This window comes from Haliotis rubra, unplaced genomic scaffold, assembly GCF_003918875.1.
Source record: "Haliotis rubra isolate DU_JTF1 unplaced genomic scaffold, ASM391887v1 Scf2, whole genome shotgun sequence".
Lineage (NCBI taxonomy): Eukaryota > Metazoa > Mollusca > Gastropoda > Lepetellida > Haliotidae > Haliotis > Haliotis rubra.
This window is the reverse complement of record NW_025766002.1, coordinates 4,795,304-4,814,684: the sequence shown is the minus strand read 5'-3', so window position 1 is coordinate 4,814,684 and position 19,381 is coordinate 4,795,304. Positions and strand designations below refer to the sequence as shown.

Genomic DNA, 19,381 nt, shown 5'->3' with positions numbered 1-19,381 from the left:
GCATGCAATGGGGCATCATGAACCTCCCACCAGTGCAATGGTCAACTCAGTGCACATACATTGTGGTAATTCTGTTGCAAGTTCATCTGAGAGAGTTTTCACAATGCTGTACAAGTGCAGCCAGATGTAAATACTGACCGGATTTATTGTAAAAGGTTTGTAGAAACTGTTGATTCTCAAAACAATTATGGAGGGAGCAATGATTGCAGATTCCCATGTGAGAGCATTAGAGCTGATCAATCTCCTTAATTTTTAAAGACTCGGAGCTGTGTTTTTTTAAGCAACATTGTTGTGAGACACCTCATGGAGCAAGTGGGAAAAGTCCTGAGATTCCAGTTTAGTTCAGTGAGTGTATCATGGTACATAGGAGCTGGTGTATCATCTCATTAGGATGACAATCAGTGTAAACATTTGGGGATATTGTAGCCACAGTTTGGTACCTTCAGGCATGGAGTAATATGTGCTCCAGTCCTTTTGCTGCAATTCTTGATTCCTTCGAAGTGCAATGATGTTGTACTTGATTACTTCACAGTCTTGTGCTGTAGTATTTGATTAATTCTTACCCCCACTTTTGTGATCCGATACTCGATTACTGCACAGTTGCTATAAATCTAGAAGAGTAAGAATTCTAGTAATGTATTAGGGAAGATATTCCCTTGATAAAAGATGTATAATAATTAACAAATTCTCAGATAAATTGTTTTGTGACTTAATTGGATTAAGAAAGATTGGCATCACAGATACTACTTTTTTTAATCCTCGGACACTATCAACCTAATTTGTAGCAAAATTACTTTTAGTTTTTATTTATCAAAGAAAATTATGACATCCAGGTTGTGCATTTTATTGTATTTGGAAGAGGTTACTTGTATGAATTTTATCAGAAGTCACTGGCAGAGGACAAACTGATGTGATATTTATTTGCTCGACAATCTTGATAAACATACATCATATCTGTTTTATGATTGCCTTGACAAGCACCTCCTCCCTCTCTCTCTCTTTCTCTGTCTCTCTCCATCTCAACCTCTCAGCCTCTATCAACCTCTACCCAAATCTAATGTACACCACACCAATTGCCCCATGTAATAAAACACTGACAGATCACATCGTTTATCAAGTAGCATGTTCAACACACATTTATCATCAACCAAAATATAGAGATTATTTCAATGATTCATAAGCTTGCTGTTCTTCTCAGTGAAGTGTTGGACATTCAGATACAGGGTTAACTTGTAGTTTGGGAAGTAAATGCAACAGCCATTCCGTGCCAGAGTCAAAATGAGTTATGGTTGTAGATTCCCAGAGGGATGTAAAACAATTGGATGATACCCCAATCAATATCAGTGTGAACTGAAATCATCTTGTGTGTGACACCATAGTGATTAATCTCCTACTTAAGGGAATAGGCAGGTGATGGAAACAGATATTATAAATGACAAAAACGCTTGCAGGTTATGGTTTTCTTTATTTAAAAAAGCTAAAATCACTGATATCGTTAAAACTAGACAGTGACAAATGCCATTCTGTTATTGTTTTGCCATTACAATAGCAAATTAAAATGAATACGAACATGTATTGCTGCACCCTAGAGCAGTATTCAAAATGAAGAGGTATTCTTGATCTGTATAGGTATGCCCTTAGGTCCCTGGGTCCAAATACTGTCGTGAACTGTAACATAACGGTTTTAGAAGGTCAATCAACTATTTAAATGCTGTAGGGCAATAAAAGTTATTTGCAAAGAAAGATTTTAGCTGAGATATATCCGTTTGAATGCATATTACTCTTCTGATTCAAGGAATGCAACATGTTAAGTAGATGGTACATACTCAGTTCTGTTTATGACTGTGGAATACAGCAGATGAAATGAAGCAGTTGGGTGGCCTAGTGGTTAAAGTATTTGCTCATCATGCTAAAGGCCTGGGCCCCTTTTCACAAAGCTCTCTTAAGTCTAAGATCTCATAACTTTTCTCGTAGCATTTGTACTTCCTATGTTACAGTATAGAATGTACGAATGCTGCGAGAAAAGTTACAAGATCTTAAACTTACGAAAGCTTTGTGAAACAAAGCCCTGGGTTTTAATGCCCCTATGGGTACACTGTGACACCCTGACTATTTCTTGTGTCCACCCATTGAGATATAAGGGCTGACCAAATGGATCTAGTGGTCAGGTTCAGTGACTTCGTTCACTGCGTATCACCTGCACCCCAGTGATATGGAACTTGCTCACAATATAATAACTGGATTGACTAGCCCAGACTTGCTGTTTACTTTCTGCAGTCATAGGGCTGGTATATATTGCCAGTAGTGTTGGGAATCGGAAACCAAATCCACTATCGATTATCGGAGGATTGTGGTGAACGATTATCGATTATATTCAAAATATATACATTTTTAATGAAATCACCAATTTGAAGGGTTTTTCCCCAGGTTTTTTCTAATAAATGTTCCTCATAACTTACTGTCATGCAATGAAATGCATGCATGCAAGAAATACACTGGAATTGTAATTAAACAATACAAGTAGTTAAAATTTTACAATGTGCATAGCTTTACACTGTTGAACGCATGTTTGTTCTTGAATATTTGTCAAATTTAATCGCTAGTTTACTTCATTCAAGTGTGTTAAACTAAAACAACAAAATTCCAATTAATCGAAAATATGTTTTTTTTACAATCGATAATCATTTTAATCCCTCTTTCGATCGATTTTCGATTATTTTCGATCATTTTCGATCATCGGAACACCACTAATTGCCAGGTGTGGTGTCGACAGACTTACGAACAACAATTATATATATCAATTGATATTGCTGACCAAGATCTGGTCCGGCTCAAGTACAGTAAACTTACAGATATGACAAACTCAAAGGGACAATTATCTTTAGTATGTTAGGCCCTTGAAGATCCGGGGTAGAATAGGTCTTCAGCAACCCATTCTTGTCGTAAAAGGCAACTATGCTTGTCGTAAAAGGCGACTAACGGGATTGGGTGGTCAGGCTCGCTGACTTGGTTGCCACGTCATCGGTTCCCAATTGCGCAGATCGATGCTCATGCTGTTGATCACTGGATTGTCTGGTCCAGACTCGATTATTTACAGACCGCCGCCATATAGCTGGAATATTGCTGAGTGCGGCGTAAAACTAAACTCACTTCAGTATGTTATGACTGTAGTTTATTGCGCTCAGCTTGACTAAAATATACAGCAATTGTCCAGGCCTGAAAAAAGTCCCAATGGTTATAAGCATGTCCATTATACACGTTGTTTATTATATACAACTTTAGTAAATGTCATCAGGCTTGACTGTAACTGTGGTAACAAGGTCCTACAATGTCTGGTTTTGGTGTAAAAGTCACCAGATTAATACTCACATATTTCAATAATCATATTGTCAGTTTCACTTCAGTATTTGTAAGTAAACATTGGAGAGTCGTTAGCACCGCCACCATAATCATCTGCGATTTCATCTTCATCAGCTCTCTCAATCTTGATTTCAATCTCACAATCTGGAGTAACTTGATCCTCTTCTGCTTCTGAGGTCATAGGATCACCTGCTTGTTGGGTCACATGATCAGCATATTTTGGGGTCACATGATCAGCATATTTTAGGGGCACGTGACGGGTGTTTACAGGTTCTTCTTGTGGTGTCTGGGATTGAACTGGAGGGTGCTGGTTACCAGCCAAAGTAACTGTTGAGGCAATCACTGGCCCTGGCTTCTGTTGTTCATTTTGTCCGCTTTGTCTGTTTGCAGAAGACATTTTCTCTGCCTCCTTTAGTTCAAACATTTTCATCATGTATTCTGGAATTTGTGTTTCACTTGTCCAGCCTCGACAAGCAACAGTTTTCCATATCATGTCTGGTTCACTGGGTGTTTGTCCAAACACTGACTGGAAAGGAGATCGGAAAGATTCCGAACTGACAGCTGAGTTCATTTGAAAGATGGCCACTCCTAAACCTTTAGCCCAGCCGACCTTGTCGTCCTCATATTGAGCCATCCATGCACCGAGTTTGCTCTGTAGATCTGCACATGATCGCTCACCCACACCGATAAATGCCGTATGATCAGTTTTACCAAGAAGAACAATCAAATTCGGCCAATACAGTTTCAGTTCGTTCAGCGTTTCTGCAATATTTGGAACTTGTGTTTCTGAGGCATGTAGAAATTTCGGCGGACCAAATTGTCCGAAAAATTGTAGCAGACATCCAATAATTTCATCTCCATTTCTAATAGGCCATGCTGTGGCAAATTTGGTGGCACAATCTCGAAGAACCAGAATGTAATTATACTCTCCATCTGGCATGTCAACCATGTTGATAACACTGAGTGCTAGCCTCGTCATGAAGCCCTGACTAGCAACCACCATATCTGTGGTCAGTGGTTTGGTTCGGATAAAGTTGTTCGATAACTCCCCACAACAGGTCTTGCATGTTGTGATGTAAATATCAATAATGTCTCGTTTGACCCATGAGTGTCGAGCACACACTTCTTTCCACGTGCCCTCCTTCTTTCTGTGTCCAATCTTACAGTGGTAGCCATGAATCACATCAAATAGATCCTCTTTCACTACAACAGGTTTATGAGTCTTTTTGCAGAGCAGTTCCATCCCTGTAGGTCCTGGGTAGAACTTTTCATGCACCCAAAACTTCATCCTTGCTCCTTGCTTGCATTTCAGCCCTTTCTTTATCTTGAGTAGAGACAGGGCAGTGTCTTGCATTTCCCTTGTTACAACATACTTGTCTCTCTTCAACTTGCTAATGTTTGTTTGAATATGCTTATCCAGTCGTCCATAGAACTCCTCTCTTTGTTCAGCATTTGGATCCATCACTGTGCTAGGTATCTGCCTTGTTATCTTTACAAACTTTGAGTTAGAAATCCCCTCATACCACAACCACCAACACAACCTTTCCCAGCTTTCTCAGGGACACACAGACAGACAAGTCATCATCTGACCCCGTTTTAGCCAATCACAGTAGACAAAGCACACTGTCAGCTCAGGGAGGCCTGGCTGATCTATTTATAGCCAGCTAGCTAGCATTCAGAATCTGTGTGCAGTCCAGTTCAGAATCTTAGCCTAGAGCTCTCTCCTGCCCAGGCTAAGCTGCACACAGCTATTGATTCATGGCTGGTTTTGACTGTTTCTTTAGAATGTTGCCAGCATTTCTTACAGTAACTTGTATTATTTTAAGATTTGAAAGCAGTCAACATATATGTCATGCTATGAGTGCATAGGTAGCTTCAGCTGACAGCATTTCAGTAATTAAAATATAACACTTAGTCACAAATTCCCATTGACAAATATGCTGATATTCTCCTCTTGTCTGGAAATGGATATAATGTATGGGTTAATTACAACTGTTGCTACATGTGTGATTCAGGAATTATTTTAATTTTTAAATTTATCATTAAACTCAATATTTAATATGTAAGATAAACATGATTGAGATGAGGGGTGAAGTCATTTTCATTGATCAGCTTTTAGAATAGCTGTATTGTTTTTAACACAATCAGCATTTGATTACAATATTCCCCATATTAGCCACCCTGCAGAGATTCTGGACGTGTCTGAAGGTAATCATTACAAACACCACCTTCTTAGTGGTGAAGGGGGCGGTGGGGTAGCCTAGTGGTTAAAGCGTTGGCTCGTCAGGCCGAAGACCCGGGTTCGAATCCCCACACGGGTACAATGAGTGAAACCCATTTCTGGTGTTCCCCCCGTGATATTGCTGGAATATTGCTAAAAGCGGCGTAAAACCGAACTCAGACAGTCAGTCTTAGTGGTTAACAAAATGTCAAATTGAATGTATCTGGTCAATAAAGTTATGTAGTCAGTGTCAGCTTCCTATTATCTCTGCTACTAATAAATAAATAGATTTAGCATGGCAAAATGCTGAATGTACTGGAATTTTATGATCAGGTGTTTAGTTTGAATAAAGATGTTTTTGTGTATAATCCACTCTTTTTATGTGTGCATTTTTGTTCTTTTCACTTAATTGTAAAACAGACAGCACACGGGTAAATTTGTATCAAGTTTCTTCAGTTTTTTGTTTAATTGCAGGTTTTATAATCAATCTGTCTAATTAAAACAAATATATAACCAAAGACTGAAAATTTACATAACAGTCCATATTTACTTGTGTAAAATACAGATTGTTGGCTCTTTTGAAACAAAAACCAGCAAAGAATGGCTTTATTGTACCCAGTAATTACTGTTGGAAAGCTTTTGCTGAGTTAATTCACTTCTGATTGAGACACTTATGGCAAAATTCATTTTGTGTTTTTAATAGGAAAGTGTTGTCATAAGGTTGACCAGGGTCTTGTGTTTAGGTTAATGGATAATTATTTCTAAAATGAAACAAAACAACATGGCACAATGGCAAATGTAATGTTGTAAATCTACTTATCCTGATTTTAGGCATGTTCTCACTGTTGTATAATAAAACAATCATATTTTCAGAATACTATCAAAAGATTTTAATCCAGATGCGTATTCATAATTTCATATAACTTACAGTCGTATGTATTTTCCAGGTTGCAAAGAGTAATGGATATATCACAAATGTTTATGAAAGATCTGGAAGATTATTCATTCATTTTGCGTGACATCAACCTCCTCCATAATGGAGTTTGTGGACAAACTACTCCACAGCGAATAGAGACTTGATATTTCAGGAAGGAAATTAATTAAATTTTCAGCTTGTTTACAAACATCGAGAAAGAACACTGTAAATCTCTGCAAATTTGTCAGCACAAAAACAATCTGTTCTCACATTATGAAACTGAATAATATCATGAAAAAGTTGTTTAATTTCCTGTAAGCTAGAGCGTCTGACCTGTTGTCGGTCTCCCTAGATATTGATGTGACTCCTGTGTTTTGGCTTTCTCCATTTTCATTGATAAATGAAGTATTCTGAACACATGGAAATAAAAATAACTTTAATTTAGCAGAAATTGAAATGTGTTGCTTTTATGACTGAAACTCTACCAAAGTCATGGATATCATTGGATGCATGTTAATACCTTCCTTGTTGGTCATGGTTACACATATTTTAGCTATTTCAAATAAGATATTTTGTTTTTTTGGATATGGATAAAATTAAAAGCCTATAATTTTTTTACTTTTTTTAAATGGTTTAATTTTGAGACATGATATTGTCTTCTGCCTGTACGTAAGAGGCTATCAAAACTGAATCTTCATGAATAATTTTGCAGCCACTGGTATCATTTTTGTGAGACACGGCTGTTCTGGAATTAACAGACGGAAAAAATGGCTATCATATCATCTTGTTTCCGTGTTTTACTAGGTTCTATATCATTATCCAGCTTCCTCGTGTCTGGGTTCTTTATGTTTGTCTCATAGAACTGCATGCACCTATCTGGTTTTTATCCGTGAAACAAGTAAACATGTACACTGATTGCATCTAATGACTGGATGTTTTTGTACAGAAAAATAGGTATTATGTGGAATAGATAAGCATCAAGGAATACTGAAGCAGAAACTTTACAATGTTCTGAATTTCTTTTTATTTCATTAAAAAGACTGAATCAATAATCCACTTGTTGGGTTCCGTGTTATTTTGGACAGTCTTTTACTTTTGTCAGACACAAGTCAGAGTGAAATTCTGTTCGTTCTAGTGAATTCAGCTAGTAATTGTGTAATAATATCAATTTCTAAAGAAAATAATCCTTACAGTCAAGGTTTGGCAAGCAGGCTAAACGAGTTTGGCACAGACAGTTGACTTACAATGTGCATCAGTAACATCCCCAAAACCTCTTGGTGTGTACTGCTTCTTTCATTTGGCACCCGTGAAGGTCCGGGTTAGAATTGGCCTTCAGTAACCCATGCTTGTCATAAGAGGCGACTTACAGAATCGGGTGGTCAGGCTCGCTGACTTGGTTGACACATGTCTTCGCTTCCCAATTGTGCAGATCGATGCTCATGCTGTTGATCACTGGATTGTCTGGTCGAGACTCGATTATTTACAGACTGCCACCATATAGCTGGAATATTGCTGAGTGCAGCGTAAAACTAAACTCACTCACTCACTCATTCATTTGGCCATAGACTGATTCTGGTGTTTGAGGTTTGGACAAGACTGGTTACCTCACAGAATTTTGGCTCAGTTTTTAAGTGTAATCATATATAAGTATAGCCAGAGTTATAGATAACTTTTTGGGTCATTGAGTTATGTACTCACTTGTGTTTATCATAATTGGGTATCCTAATTTTCCTTTGAGTAACCAAATATATTGTACCCACCTCACTCAAACGTAATTGGGTATTTGGCCATTTTCCATTAATTGTAAAAATATATTAAAGTTTAAATGTTGGTTTATGTGTTTGTTATTTATATTTCATCTGTTATATGAGAAACGATAAGAAAGACTGCAAGTTGCCAAGTCCAGGTGCTGAATAGAAACCCTCAATATACCTCAGTTATTTTATCTATTTTTGTTTGTACGCATGTAACATAAAATCTATTGAGTATTTACAAAAATTGAAGCGTACTTGTACGCAATAGACTTAATAGGAATTGAGTTTTCACATAAATATTTGCGTAATTTACGCAGATACGAGCTTATCTGTACCTCTGTATAGCTACAAAAGAGTCCTGTGTTTCTACAAAATATTGTGATCCATGAGAGAAAAATTACTAGGCTTCTTATGTCTTAAACCTTGTAGATGTATGAATTTTCACAAACAAAGATGCAACAAAGATATGCAACCTGTCTATCTCCCTCATGTTATGAATGATTCGCACAACATTCAGAAGTCTGATAATTGAACCAGGCCATTATTCCCCTTATGATATGATGACGTTAATCCACAAAGACAAGCTGACCCCATAACTGCCACAATTAAAATGATCAGTAACCCTTTCAGTTGGGATGTTTACCAAGAACCAATAGGAAGTTATCCCCAGAGTGACCTTTGACGCTTAAGGGTCAGAGTTTACAGTGATAACAGCTACAGCTGACACTCTTCTGACTAATGAAGATTCTGTTGTATAATTAACAGCTTTTCCTCGTTAGCTGTAATTGCCTTTGTTCTAAGGTCGGCCACGTAGATCATTGCATTGTGGAAATAATGGCATAATTAACCCAACTGAAGATATCATCCTACACTGCCATGCAGTATTAGCCTCTGAAGATGATTCTTATCCTCAATATATGTGTCTGTCGCCATGCTGGAAGAACTACTGGATCTTGTTAGTAAGCATCCCTTGCTCTCCGTACTCTTGATAGCTGGATCATTGCAGGACACGATGGCGTTTATCATTTTGCACTCTGAAGAGTAGCCTTGTTAGATCAATTAGTAGACACGTACAGTGTAACACCATTGTGTAAAAGTTAAAGGCACCCACACAAATACTTCCAGTTAGGCCCAATTAAAAAAGTGTTGGGGTTCCAATTACACCTCTTTAAAATTTAGGGTAGGTAGGTAGGAATTCCTTCTTTTTACATCTTTTTTTTTTCAGAAGTAAAGTATGAACTAATAACACTTTAAAATTGTTTATTCAATCAAGCTGACTTTCTCTATCAGAATGACCGATGTCCGTTAGTGCCGGGAAAAAACTATAGTATCTGAAATCTTATTTTGTTCATACGTCTAAATAAAACTAGGGTCGGCACCAGAATTCAAGGGTTGGTCGGGTAATCGGAACCACAACATTTTTTTTTTAGGCCTTTTCAAGAAATGCATATGAACGGACCAAACTTTTACTTGAGACAGCTGCAAGTTTGTTATATCAATGTTCAACACAACACTGTTTGACTGTAGTTCTTGTGGATTTGATGATGATGATAATGATGATGATCAGGTGACGATGATGCCTGCTTGATCCGTGAATTCTCCCCGCTATGATATTGCTGGATTATTGCTAAAAGCAACGTAAAACTAAACTAACTCCCTAACTTTCTCTCACTCCCTCAACTGTTGCGTGAAAGTGTTTAAACTGGACATTGTCAAGATTCTCTGAAATCTTGGGGTGTCCTTGGCATATGTTATTTGGAATTAAAACCCAGGCCAGATTTGAAAAGAATGTCATGAGTTTCATTTCTGTTTGGATCTAGGTGAGCAGAACCTCAGTGTGACCCGGGGTGGTTGGGTAGCCAAGTGGTTAAAGTGTTCTCTCGTCACGCCAAAGACCCGGGTTCGATTCCCCACATGGGTATAATGTGTGAAGCCCATTTGTGGTGTTCACCACCATGATATTGCTAGAATATTGCTAAAATCGGCCTAAAACCACACTCACTCACAGTGTGACCCTGTTTTAAAAGTGCTTACTTTCTTATTGGTTTAAGCATTCCTGGTGTCCCCAGCCGTGATGTTGCTGGAATATTGCTAAAAGTGGCGTAAAACCAAACTCAGTCAGTCAGTCAGTATTGGTTTTAGTTTCATACTCTCTGCCTGGCTATCATTTTATTCCCTGTGACCCACGAGTCTCTCTAAGTATCCCTGCTATTGTAATGGTGTCCCAAGACATGCCTCATTGCAATGTAATCTCTCAAATTGCTCTGGATATGCGTGAAAATTGTTAATCAATACCCCCACATCCTGCTCTAATCACATAAAGTATCGTTTATTGTCCAGGTCAGATGCGGACTTCCAGGTGCTGTCTTGCCAGACTGATTTATGTAACAAGGCAGAGCAATCAGCTTAATTGAGCATGTGTTTTATTTACAACGGTATAACAATCTAGTCATTTCCCATTTGTAACACGAACAAGGTTCTCATCCTTCAATGTGTAATGAAACCTAATCCTGTGTGTGATGGGGGCGGTGGAGTAGTCTAATGGTTACAGTGTTTACTCGTTGGGTTTGATTCCTAACATAAGTACAATGTGAAGCCCATTTCTGGTGTCCCCTGCCATGATATTGCTGGAATATTGCTAACAGTAGGGTAAAACCTCACTCACTCACTCACTCACTCACTCACTCACTCACTCACTCACTCACTCACTCACTCACTCACTCACTCACTCACTCACTCACTCACTCACTCACTCACTCACTCACTCACTCACTCACACACACTTGGCCAGGTCACATGTTGCTATTTTCATACAATGGGTAGCCTTGTGGTTAAGGCGTTTGCTAGTCATGAAAGCTTAGGTTTTATTCCCAGAGATATGCAATGTGTCCCATTTTTGGTGTACCTATCGTGGTATTGCTGTGAGTTTTTCTAGAAGTTGTGTGAAAATCTTCTCACTCATTCTCATCTGACATGGGTTCATGGGGTAGTGTTATCCCTGTCATCCTGAAGGTACGTGTTTGGTTCCCATGTTAAGCCCTAAATTCTTGGTGTCCTTTGCATTGATATGGCTCAAAAGTTTGACAATATTCATTTAAGTTTGTCTCGCTTCTCAGCACTCACCACTTTCTCTCTCAGCTAAGGCGTGTGTGCGAGTGCGTGCGTGCGTGCATGCGTGCGTGCATGTCATTAGGAGTCTGTGGTGCGAGGAAACAACCTTACATTACCTTGGTTTGTTTTTATATGTGGTGATATCATGTTTTTGGTGGCAACCTACAGAAATGTGTATATAAGATTGTAATGAAATAAAAACTTTATGCTTCTAAGTTTTTTTGTAATGTCGGTTTGAACAAGCAAATGTGTCTTTACATGATATTGTCTCACAAAAATTTAAGTAAGTATTTATATAAAAAAATGAATTGTTGAATTAACCAGTTTGAAATGAATAGTGGACGTGTATGTTCCATAAGGTATCCTTGTCATTATGCTTTGGCTGATGGTGAGTTACACTGCCTTAGCCCTACAACTGAAAGGTGTTAAAAATATTGAATTCCTAAACATAAATAAATTTCAAAGTGGCATCTTTGACAAATGAAATCTGGTCTTAGACACACATCAGTCTGCAACAGGCTCATCAAGTCAGTGCCACAGGAATGACAGGCACCTCATTACCGGGTTCCAATCTCAAGGTGTAGTGCATCATCTGGAGATGGTTGAGGTGATTCCTCCCCCTGTCCAGATAAAGGTCTATGCTTGGAATCCCATCATGCCGTATCAAAGATACCAAGGAGTGTATCACTCTTACTCCCAACTCTGGTCATTACAACTACACTGGCTTTTCCAAATTTAACTGATATTCTTTACTTCAAACAGAAAGGGAGATAAGATTTTGTCTATGTCGGCTTTGGGTGTTTTCTGGTTAATGGAGTCAAGGTGTCCGCAGAGTTATCTCACTTGTGCATTTTAATGGATGAAATCGAATCAGTGTCCTTACACTGAATTTGTCAAACGATTCCTTAAACATAAACAAGGGTAGAAAAATAGAGCAAATCACCTGAAGAATGTTCAGTCATAAAGGGCACCTGCTGTAACATTGTCATCAACTTGAGTCGTGGAGACCAAGTCATTAAGCTGCAACAATAAACTGTGCAGAGTTACATCCCTTGGGCAAGTCTGAAAACTAAGATTGGTTTAAATCTAGTTTGCGGTGATTAGGTTTCATGAGTTATAGCTCAGTTATATATGTCTTTGACTTCCATCACTTACAATGCTTTCTACCCATGAAGATCCGGGTTAGAATTGATCTTCAGTAACCCATGCTTGTCGTAAGAGGTGACTAACAGGATCGGGTGTTCAGACTCGCTGATTTGGTTGACACATGTCATCGTATCCCAACTGCGTAGATCGACGCTCATGCTGTTGATCACTGGATTGTCTGGTCGAGACTCGATTATTTTCAGACGGCCACCATATAGCTGGAATATTGCTGAGGGCAGCGTAAAAGTAAACTCACTCACTCCCTCAATTTTTTCTCTTTCACAAGGCTGACATATAACTGCCATATAATTGGTAGCCTGTTCAATGTGTAATTAAACCCCACTCTCTCACTCTCTCACTACCATGATTACATACACAAACAGTACCAACCACAAAATATCTTCAATTGCTTTTATGGCATAATATACAAACTTCTAGTGCAGAAATGCCCAACAATTCATAAGAATTGGTTTGGATCTGTACATTTGTTCTGTTTTGCTGGGAGCTACAAATGTTTATAATCCTCTTGTTGAGAGTTCCGTAAAGGCCCCTGCTGTTTTATGCACCATGGTTCATTTGAGTCTTTCACTGCAACCCTGATACATAGACACTTTGCACACTGAACACACAAAGGCACTAATTTTCTCACACTTGCTGTGACTGCTCAGATGTAACGTAACGGCACAAGTTCAAAATGATCAAATTGTATTCCCCTCACAACTGTGACTTTACTTTTTTCTAATCTCATAATTGGATAAAGCTGTATACATTCCCCATCATATGAATGAGCGCACAGTTATATTTTTTTTTGCATTATTCCCTTTTACAAATAAAGTAAAAAATTCAAAACCGACAAGGAAATAAATGCTGATTTTATCACTACATGCAGCTGTGAACATGACCTTTGTGTCCATGACCTTCACGACCTTGACCTTTATGATTCAGCACTTGGCTCAGGTCATGTCACATTGTCCCGATGTGGTGATTGATTGTCTGCCGGCCCAAGGGGAGATGGAGATAATCATCACTTGATGCACACATCCTTTCATGCTCATTACTCACCTCAACAGATTGTACCGTGAATACACAATACTGTGAAGGAATACTTAACTAATTTCCAGTAATTATCGCTGAGCTTTGTGTCTGAGGCATTCAGAAGAGCTACTGCCATAATAGAAACTGCTTTTCATTGTAGACCCAGATGTGGCAACATCTTTATCAAAATTGTTATAAGGTTCAACTAACTTTAGAAAATATATTACATCTGTTGTATATATTAGACAATTTGTATTTGAATTTGTAGTAATATTTCTATGATACAAAATAGTTTAATTTTTCTTGTGAGTCATCTTTCTTTTCAAAGATTTAAATGAATGATCATAAATTGAAGGTTAGTTCTTTCTTTTCAAGCTTTTTCTGAGAATATTGACTCTTGTTTAACCTTGTTATTTCAAAAAGTAGAAAAAGTAAAATTCATAACAATTTTAAGTTGTTTTTACATAGTTTCTTTGTTAGTGTCCTGTGCAACAGAAGAAAATTGACTGTTGATTAGGACTCTCTGTTAATACCTGAAGTGGTTTTCTGTTGTCTGAGTATTCCTGTCTTTGAAAAGTCAGCGTTTGAAATGGTTTTCTGTTGTGTGACTATTCCCATCTATGAATATAAGGATACCAGAAGCAAATTTAATAACGTCATTCATTGAGACACGATTACAAGGTATGGTGTGTAAATATTTTACCTGAGATGAATGACCTGCCTGACAAACAGGCTGAAAAATAATCAGGACATATGAAATGGTTAAGTTATCAGTACCTGAAAACTGCTTGACATTATCTGTTTTTCCTTAAATGTTTGGTTTCAGATATAGGTGGTGTTTGATCATTTACGTGTTATGTACCCATGCCACGTTTACGAATGGGATCTATTAGTCAGGATCACTGATGATTGTGTCAGTCAGTGGATTGTCTGGTCCGGACTTGATAATATACAGGCTACTTTCATGTAGCTGGAATATTACTGTGTGTGGCATAAAACAGTGTTATAAACAAAAGCAAACCCAACAGAAACAACGGGAAACTGTCTTATATACGAAACATGATGACAAGGGACACTTGCTTCTCATTATTCATTCAAAGAGATGAAACTCATCATCACCATTTTTATCCCCTGCAATGCGTTTTGCGGGGGGTATTAAAATGGACTCCGTCCGTCCGTCCGTGCACATTTGTCGTTTCCGGAGCAGAACTCTAAAACCGTTCAATATTTCTTTACCAAACTTGGCACATACATAGATCTGGTGGTGTACTGGTGCCTTTTGGTAATTTTGGAATTCTGAATAAAATATTTTTGGCGTTTCCATGGCAACAAGTTCGACTTAGACTGAAATTGTTGATAGTGCTCCTTTCTGGAGCAGAACTTTAAAAAACCTTTCAATACTCTCCTTCCACTTTTCTATATACACACCTAAATATTTGACATAATCATAACTCGTAGACATAATCATGAAGAGTATTTTGCCATTGCGGGGGATATTGATGACTTTGTCTTCTTGTTATGCTTTAATGATCTTTTGAGTCCATGTCTATCCTTGGGGAAATGGTGCAACAAACAAACTCAGAACTATTATGATGCATTGTGGTCATGTTTTTATGGAGTTGGTCAATAGATAAATGTCATATATATTTCAAATGAAACTACAAGATTTTGTGAATATTTCTATGAAACATCAAATTACAAACAGATTGAATGTCAGAAAACATGTGAGGAATTTAAAACCAGTTCAGGCATAAACATCATATTATGAACAGGGCTCCAGATAAGAGCCGTATCGGCGTATGTTCAGATAAAAAATATGCACGATACGGTAGGATATAATTTAGAAAACGTAGCAGATACGCACCACAGCAATGGTGTACGGTCTTAGAATCATTTACAGACGTATTTATCTGAAAAAAGTATTGTTCTATTGTTTATTGACCTGTTTACACAAGAGTAGCAATGTTGTGGTGCATATATGAAACGAAACACAAGATAACTGATAGTCCATTAGCTTCCATTCAGTACTCTAAATGTACACTTAAGGTTTTCCAGTACTCAATAGAGAACAAATAAGGAGTACGTACTCCTGATGTTGAAAAATTATCTGGAGCCCTGATGAAGATGTCACAAGTGAGTGAAATGACCAAGTGAGTGGAATGACCTAATGAACTGTCATTTTGTTTTGCAGGATATCATTCGATTGGTGGTCGGTCGCCTTGCGGCAGGAGAACGTTATTTCGCCAAATGCTTCGCGGTGAAGCTGGTTCACACCCAGAGCCGGGAGAACTACTGGCTTCACAACGACCTGACAATGTACCAGGTGCGGCAGAAGTATGAGTCCAGACACTTACCAGAAGAGTGGAGGTTTGTACGATCTATGTTACCCAATACCAATGTACTCCCTACATCCCTGTGGCCCCGACAGCCTACACCACTACAAAACAACATCTCTCCAACATCTGTCCGTAGGCCATTCCAATAAGTCATCCTAGCCCTATGACTAACTCCCATGTTTGAACACACCTACATGGTCATGGGGGTGCAACCATTTTGTTGATTGAGGACCAAGTCTTCAGCTATCTTAGTTTTAAGGTTGTTGTAACTGGTTTACTGACTTACTGCCTGAGTTTGGTTTTACGCCGCTTTTAGCAATATTCCAGCAACATCACGGCGGGGGACACCAGAAATGGGCTTCACACATTGTACCAATGTGGGGATTCGAACCCGGATCTTCGGCGTGACGAGCCAACGCTTTAACCACTAGGCTACCCCACCGCCCCTGTAACTGGTTTACAAATTGTGTAGTTTAGAAACTTGTGTCATTATATTTCTTTCCCCTTTGTGAGTCAGTTCGGGATAAAGCGTTTGCTCATCGTGCCCGGGTTTGATTCCCCTCATGGGTACAACGTGTGAAGCCCATTTCTGGTGTCCCTCATTGTGATATTGCTGGGATATTGCTGAAAATGACGTAAAACCATACTCACTCACTCAACCAGTTCAGGTTGTATATACTTGGCATTATGGGACTGTGGTATCCTGGTGGTGAAGGTGCTCTCTCTTCACGCTGCAGACCTGGGTGTGATCCCCCACAGTGTGTGAAACACAGTTATGATGTCGTTCTACTGACTGACTGAGTGAGTGAATATGATTTTACGCCGCTTTTAGCAATGTTCCATCAATTTCACGGTGGGGGACGCCAGGAATGGGCTTCACACATCGTACCCCAGGGGTTGAAATAACTTTAAATTGCTAGTGTACTCCGGTACAGTGGCACATGTAAAATCACTTGCCCTGATCATTTTTCCACTATATCGGCCGTTTTCTTGTTAATATTTTAAATAAACAACATTATTAACATTTGGAAAGTCAACTGGACACCAGTACAGCATGATATACAAATTTGCTTGCCCGTCGTTGGGCAATGGGTTATTTTCACCCCTGTACCCATATGGGCCATCTACTGATATATACTGATTGAATAAAGCTGAAACTGCCATAAAACCATATTCCTTCACTCAGCCTTAGGTATCTTGTTGGATTGGTTTCTGAGCAAGGGTTGTCAATACAAATTCAGGCTTTTAATCTGAGATGGGCAGATTAGTTCCATGAATAATTGAAGCCCTGCTTTCATTATTGTAGTATCTTCTGCAACGATGAAGTAACAGAATATTTATGAGCTAATTAAAAATATCCCATGGCTTGCCTTGAAACTTTCAGCAGTAATAATCTTTAAACAGATATATATTTCCCAGTAGTTATTCCCTACTCTCCATAATGTAATCTTCATAGGACAAAGGTCTTTCAGTGTGAGCAGGGCGGTGGGGTATAGTGGTTAAAGCGCGTTATTCGTCATCGCTGAAAACCCGGTTCGATTCCCCACATGGGCACAATGAGTTAAGCCCATTTCTGGTGTCCCCTGCCGTGATATTGCTGGAATATTGCTAAAAGCGACATAAAACTAAACTCAGTCAGTCAGTCAGTCAGTGTGAGAAAAACTGACTGAACCAACCTATTGTTCTAAAGACATCGCTTGGCATTGCCACAATGTACTCTTATGTTATTCTTGACTGTGTAATCAACATACTCCACATGTTCAGAAAGAAAAACCAGCAACATTGGGTCTCTGTTTCATTTTGACAGAAATAGCCCAGTGTGAATTCCATGTTAGAATAGTTTCCTGCGACCAATGTTACATATAGAGTTGATTCACGTCGTCATACCCCATTTGCGTAGATTGATGCTCATGCTGTTGATCACTGGATTGTCTGATCCAGACTCGATTAGTTACACTGACTGACTGACTGAGTTTGGTTTTACGCCGCTTTTAGCAATATTCCAGCAATATCATGGCAGGGGACACCAGAAATGGGCTTCACTCATTGTACCCATGTTGGGATTCGAACCCGGGTCTTCGGCGTGACGAGCCAATGCTTTAACCACTAGACTACCCCACCGCCCCCGACTATTTACAGGCCGCCGCCATATATCTGGAATATTGTGGTGTTGAACAGCTTGTCATAAGACGCAAAACAAATTCAGGCTGACTCATTTGGCTGATTGCGTGCCACTGCCCTTAAATTCTGGTCTAGACTCGATTATTTACAGACCGCCGCCATATAGCTGGAATATTGCTGAGTGCAGCGTAAAACTAAACTCACTCACTCACTCACTAAATTCTATGGATCGTTGCTCATGGTTCTAATCACAGGTTTGTCTGGTCCAGACTTGATTATTTTAAGGCAGCAACAGTCGATCACGCATTCATGACCAGGTTGTAGATTTCACATTTGTCACTTTCCATCCAGAACCGAATACAGATCCTTGGTATCTCAACCTGACCATTTAATGTGAACCAAGCTGCACATGGTTACAAAATTCATCATTATTATAGGTTATATCTGTCCCCATTGAAAACTCCATGGAGACAGGCATGATTCATGCTATTAGGGAAACATTTCACGGATTCATAACAACAAAATTGTTCCTGCAGAAAGCGGACGTAACAGACATGTTGTGTGTAAATGCATTTTTGATTAGTGCAAATCTCAAGCTCACATGAAAAGCTCATTCTCTCCCTGTGTCTTAATAGCAATTCGATGATAATTAACCATCAAGATCGTTCCTTCAGAATTGCCATTAAGATAAATTTGTTTTTTACTTCTCCCAAGTGAATGGATCTTGAAATATGAATTTTTCATGAAAACAGTACTTGGGACTGAGTATGATATGTGATATGAAAACTCAAACCGAAATAGCTTGATACATAATCGTATTTGTGGCAAAGATAAACACACAAGTTGTGTTTCATTAGATTTTGTAGTAAAATTGACATGATTCAGTTTATTCTTGAAAATCTGGAACAATATAATTAATTGTTAGTATTAAACTAGATACCTCCCTTTTGGCACATGCATCAATAAAGTTTATTTTGATATATCTATTCTATATCATGGGTGTAGAAACAGGTTTTATCACGTTGGTCACGATTCAAACAATGGGAGTTTGTTTTATGTAAAAGGTCCTTCAATTAGGGATGTTATAAGCATTAAAATCTTTCATGAAAATGCAAGATTTTGTTAGTTCAAATAATTCCCTCTGTGTAACAAGTCACATGTACATATTAACATGTTGGAGACTAATATACCTTAAGATTACTTACTGTTTTGTTCAATTAGAAAGAAAATAAGACTGAAATCTGATATCTGGTGAGTTTCTTTTTTGGTTACATTGCAAAACAGTGGACATTGTGAATTGTGGTGACAATGGTGTAGCTTTATGGTTAAAGCTTTCATTTTTCACTCTGAAAACCAAGGTTTCTATTCGTTGTAGGAGCAT

General features: G+C 38.5%; 2 protein-coding genes and 1 long non-coding RNA gene across 16 annotated transcripts in view; 2 read left to right on the top strand and 1 right to left on the bottom strand.

Annotated features, from left to right (window-relative positions):
* The window catches only part of LOC124275391 (focal adhesion kinase 1-like), a 161,447-nt gene that overhangs the window by 84,443 nt on the left and 57,623 nt on the right, over nt 1-19,381 (top strand). For all 14 annotated transcript variants that reach the window (XM_046710931.1, XM_046710924.1, XM_046710923.1 and 11 more), the window contains one exon: nt 15,735-15,910. In XM_046710931.1, the coding sequence (XP_046566887.1) occupies nt 15,735-15,910 (176 nt within the window). The remainder of the gene's footprint in view (nt 1-15,734; nt 15,911-19,381) is intronic.
* LOC124275392 (KRAB-A domain-containing protein 2-like) lies at nt 1,449-4,924 on the bottom strand. Its single transcript, XM_046710939.1, has 2 exons — nt 3,370-4,924; nt 1,449-1,668 (listed from the first exon to the last, which is right to left on the bottom strand). Exon 1 carries the CDS (start codon nt 4,820-4,822, stop codon nt 3,401-3,403), a length of 1,422 nt encoding a protein of 473 aa, XP_046566895.1. The 5' UTR covers nt 4,823-4,924; the 3' UTR covers nt 1,449-1,668; nt 3,370-3,400.
* On the top strand, nt 9,529-15,621 carry LOC124275393. The gene is made up of 3 exons (XR_006898261.1): nt 9,529-9,605; nt 11,606-11,610; nt 15,611-15,621. It is a non-coding gene; the product is annotated as an uncharacterized LOC124275393 (long non-coding RNA).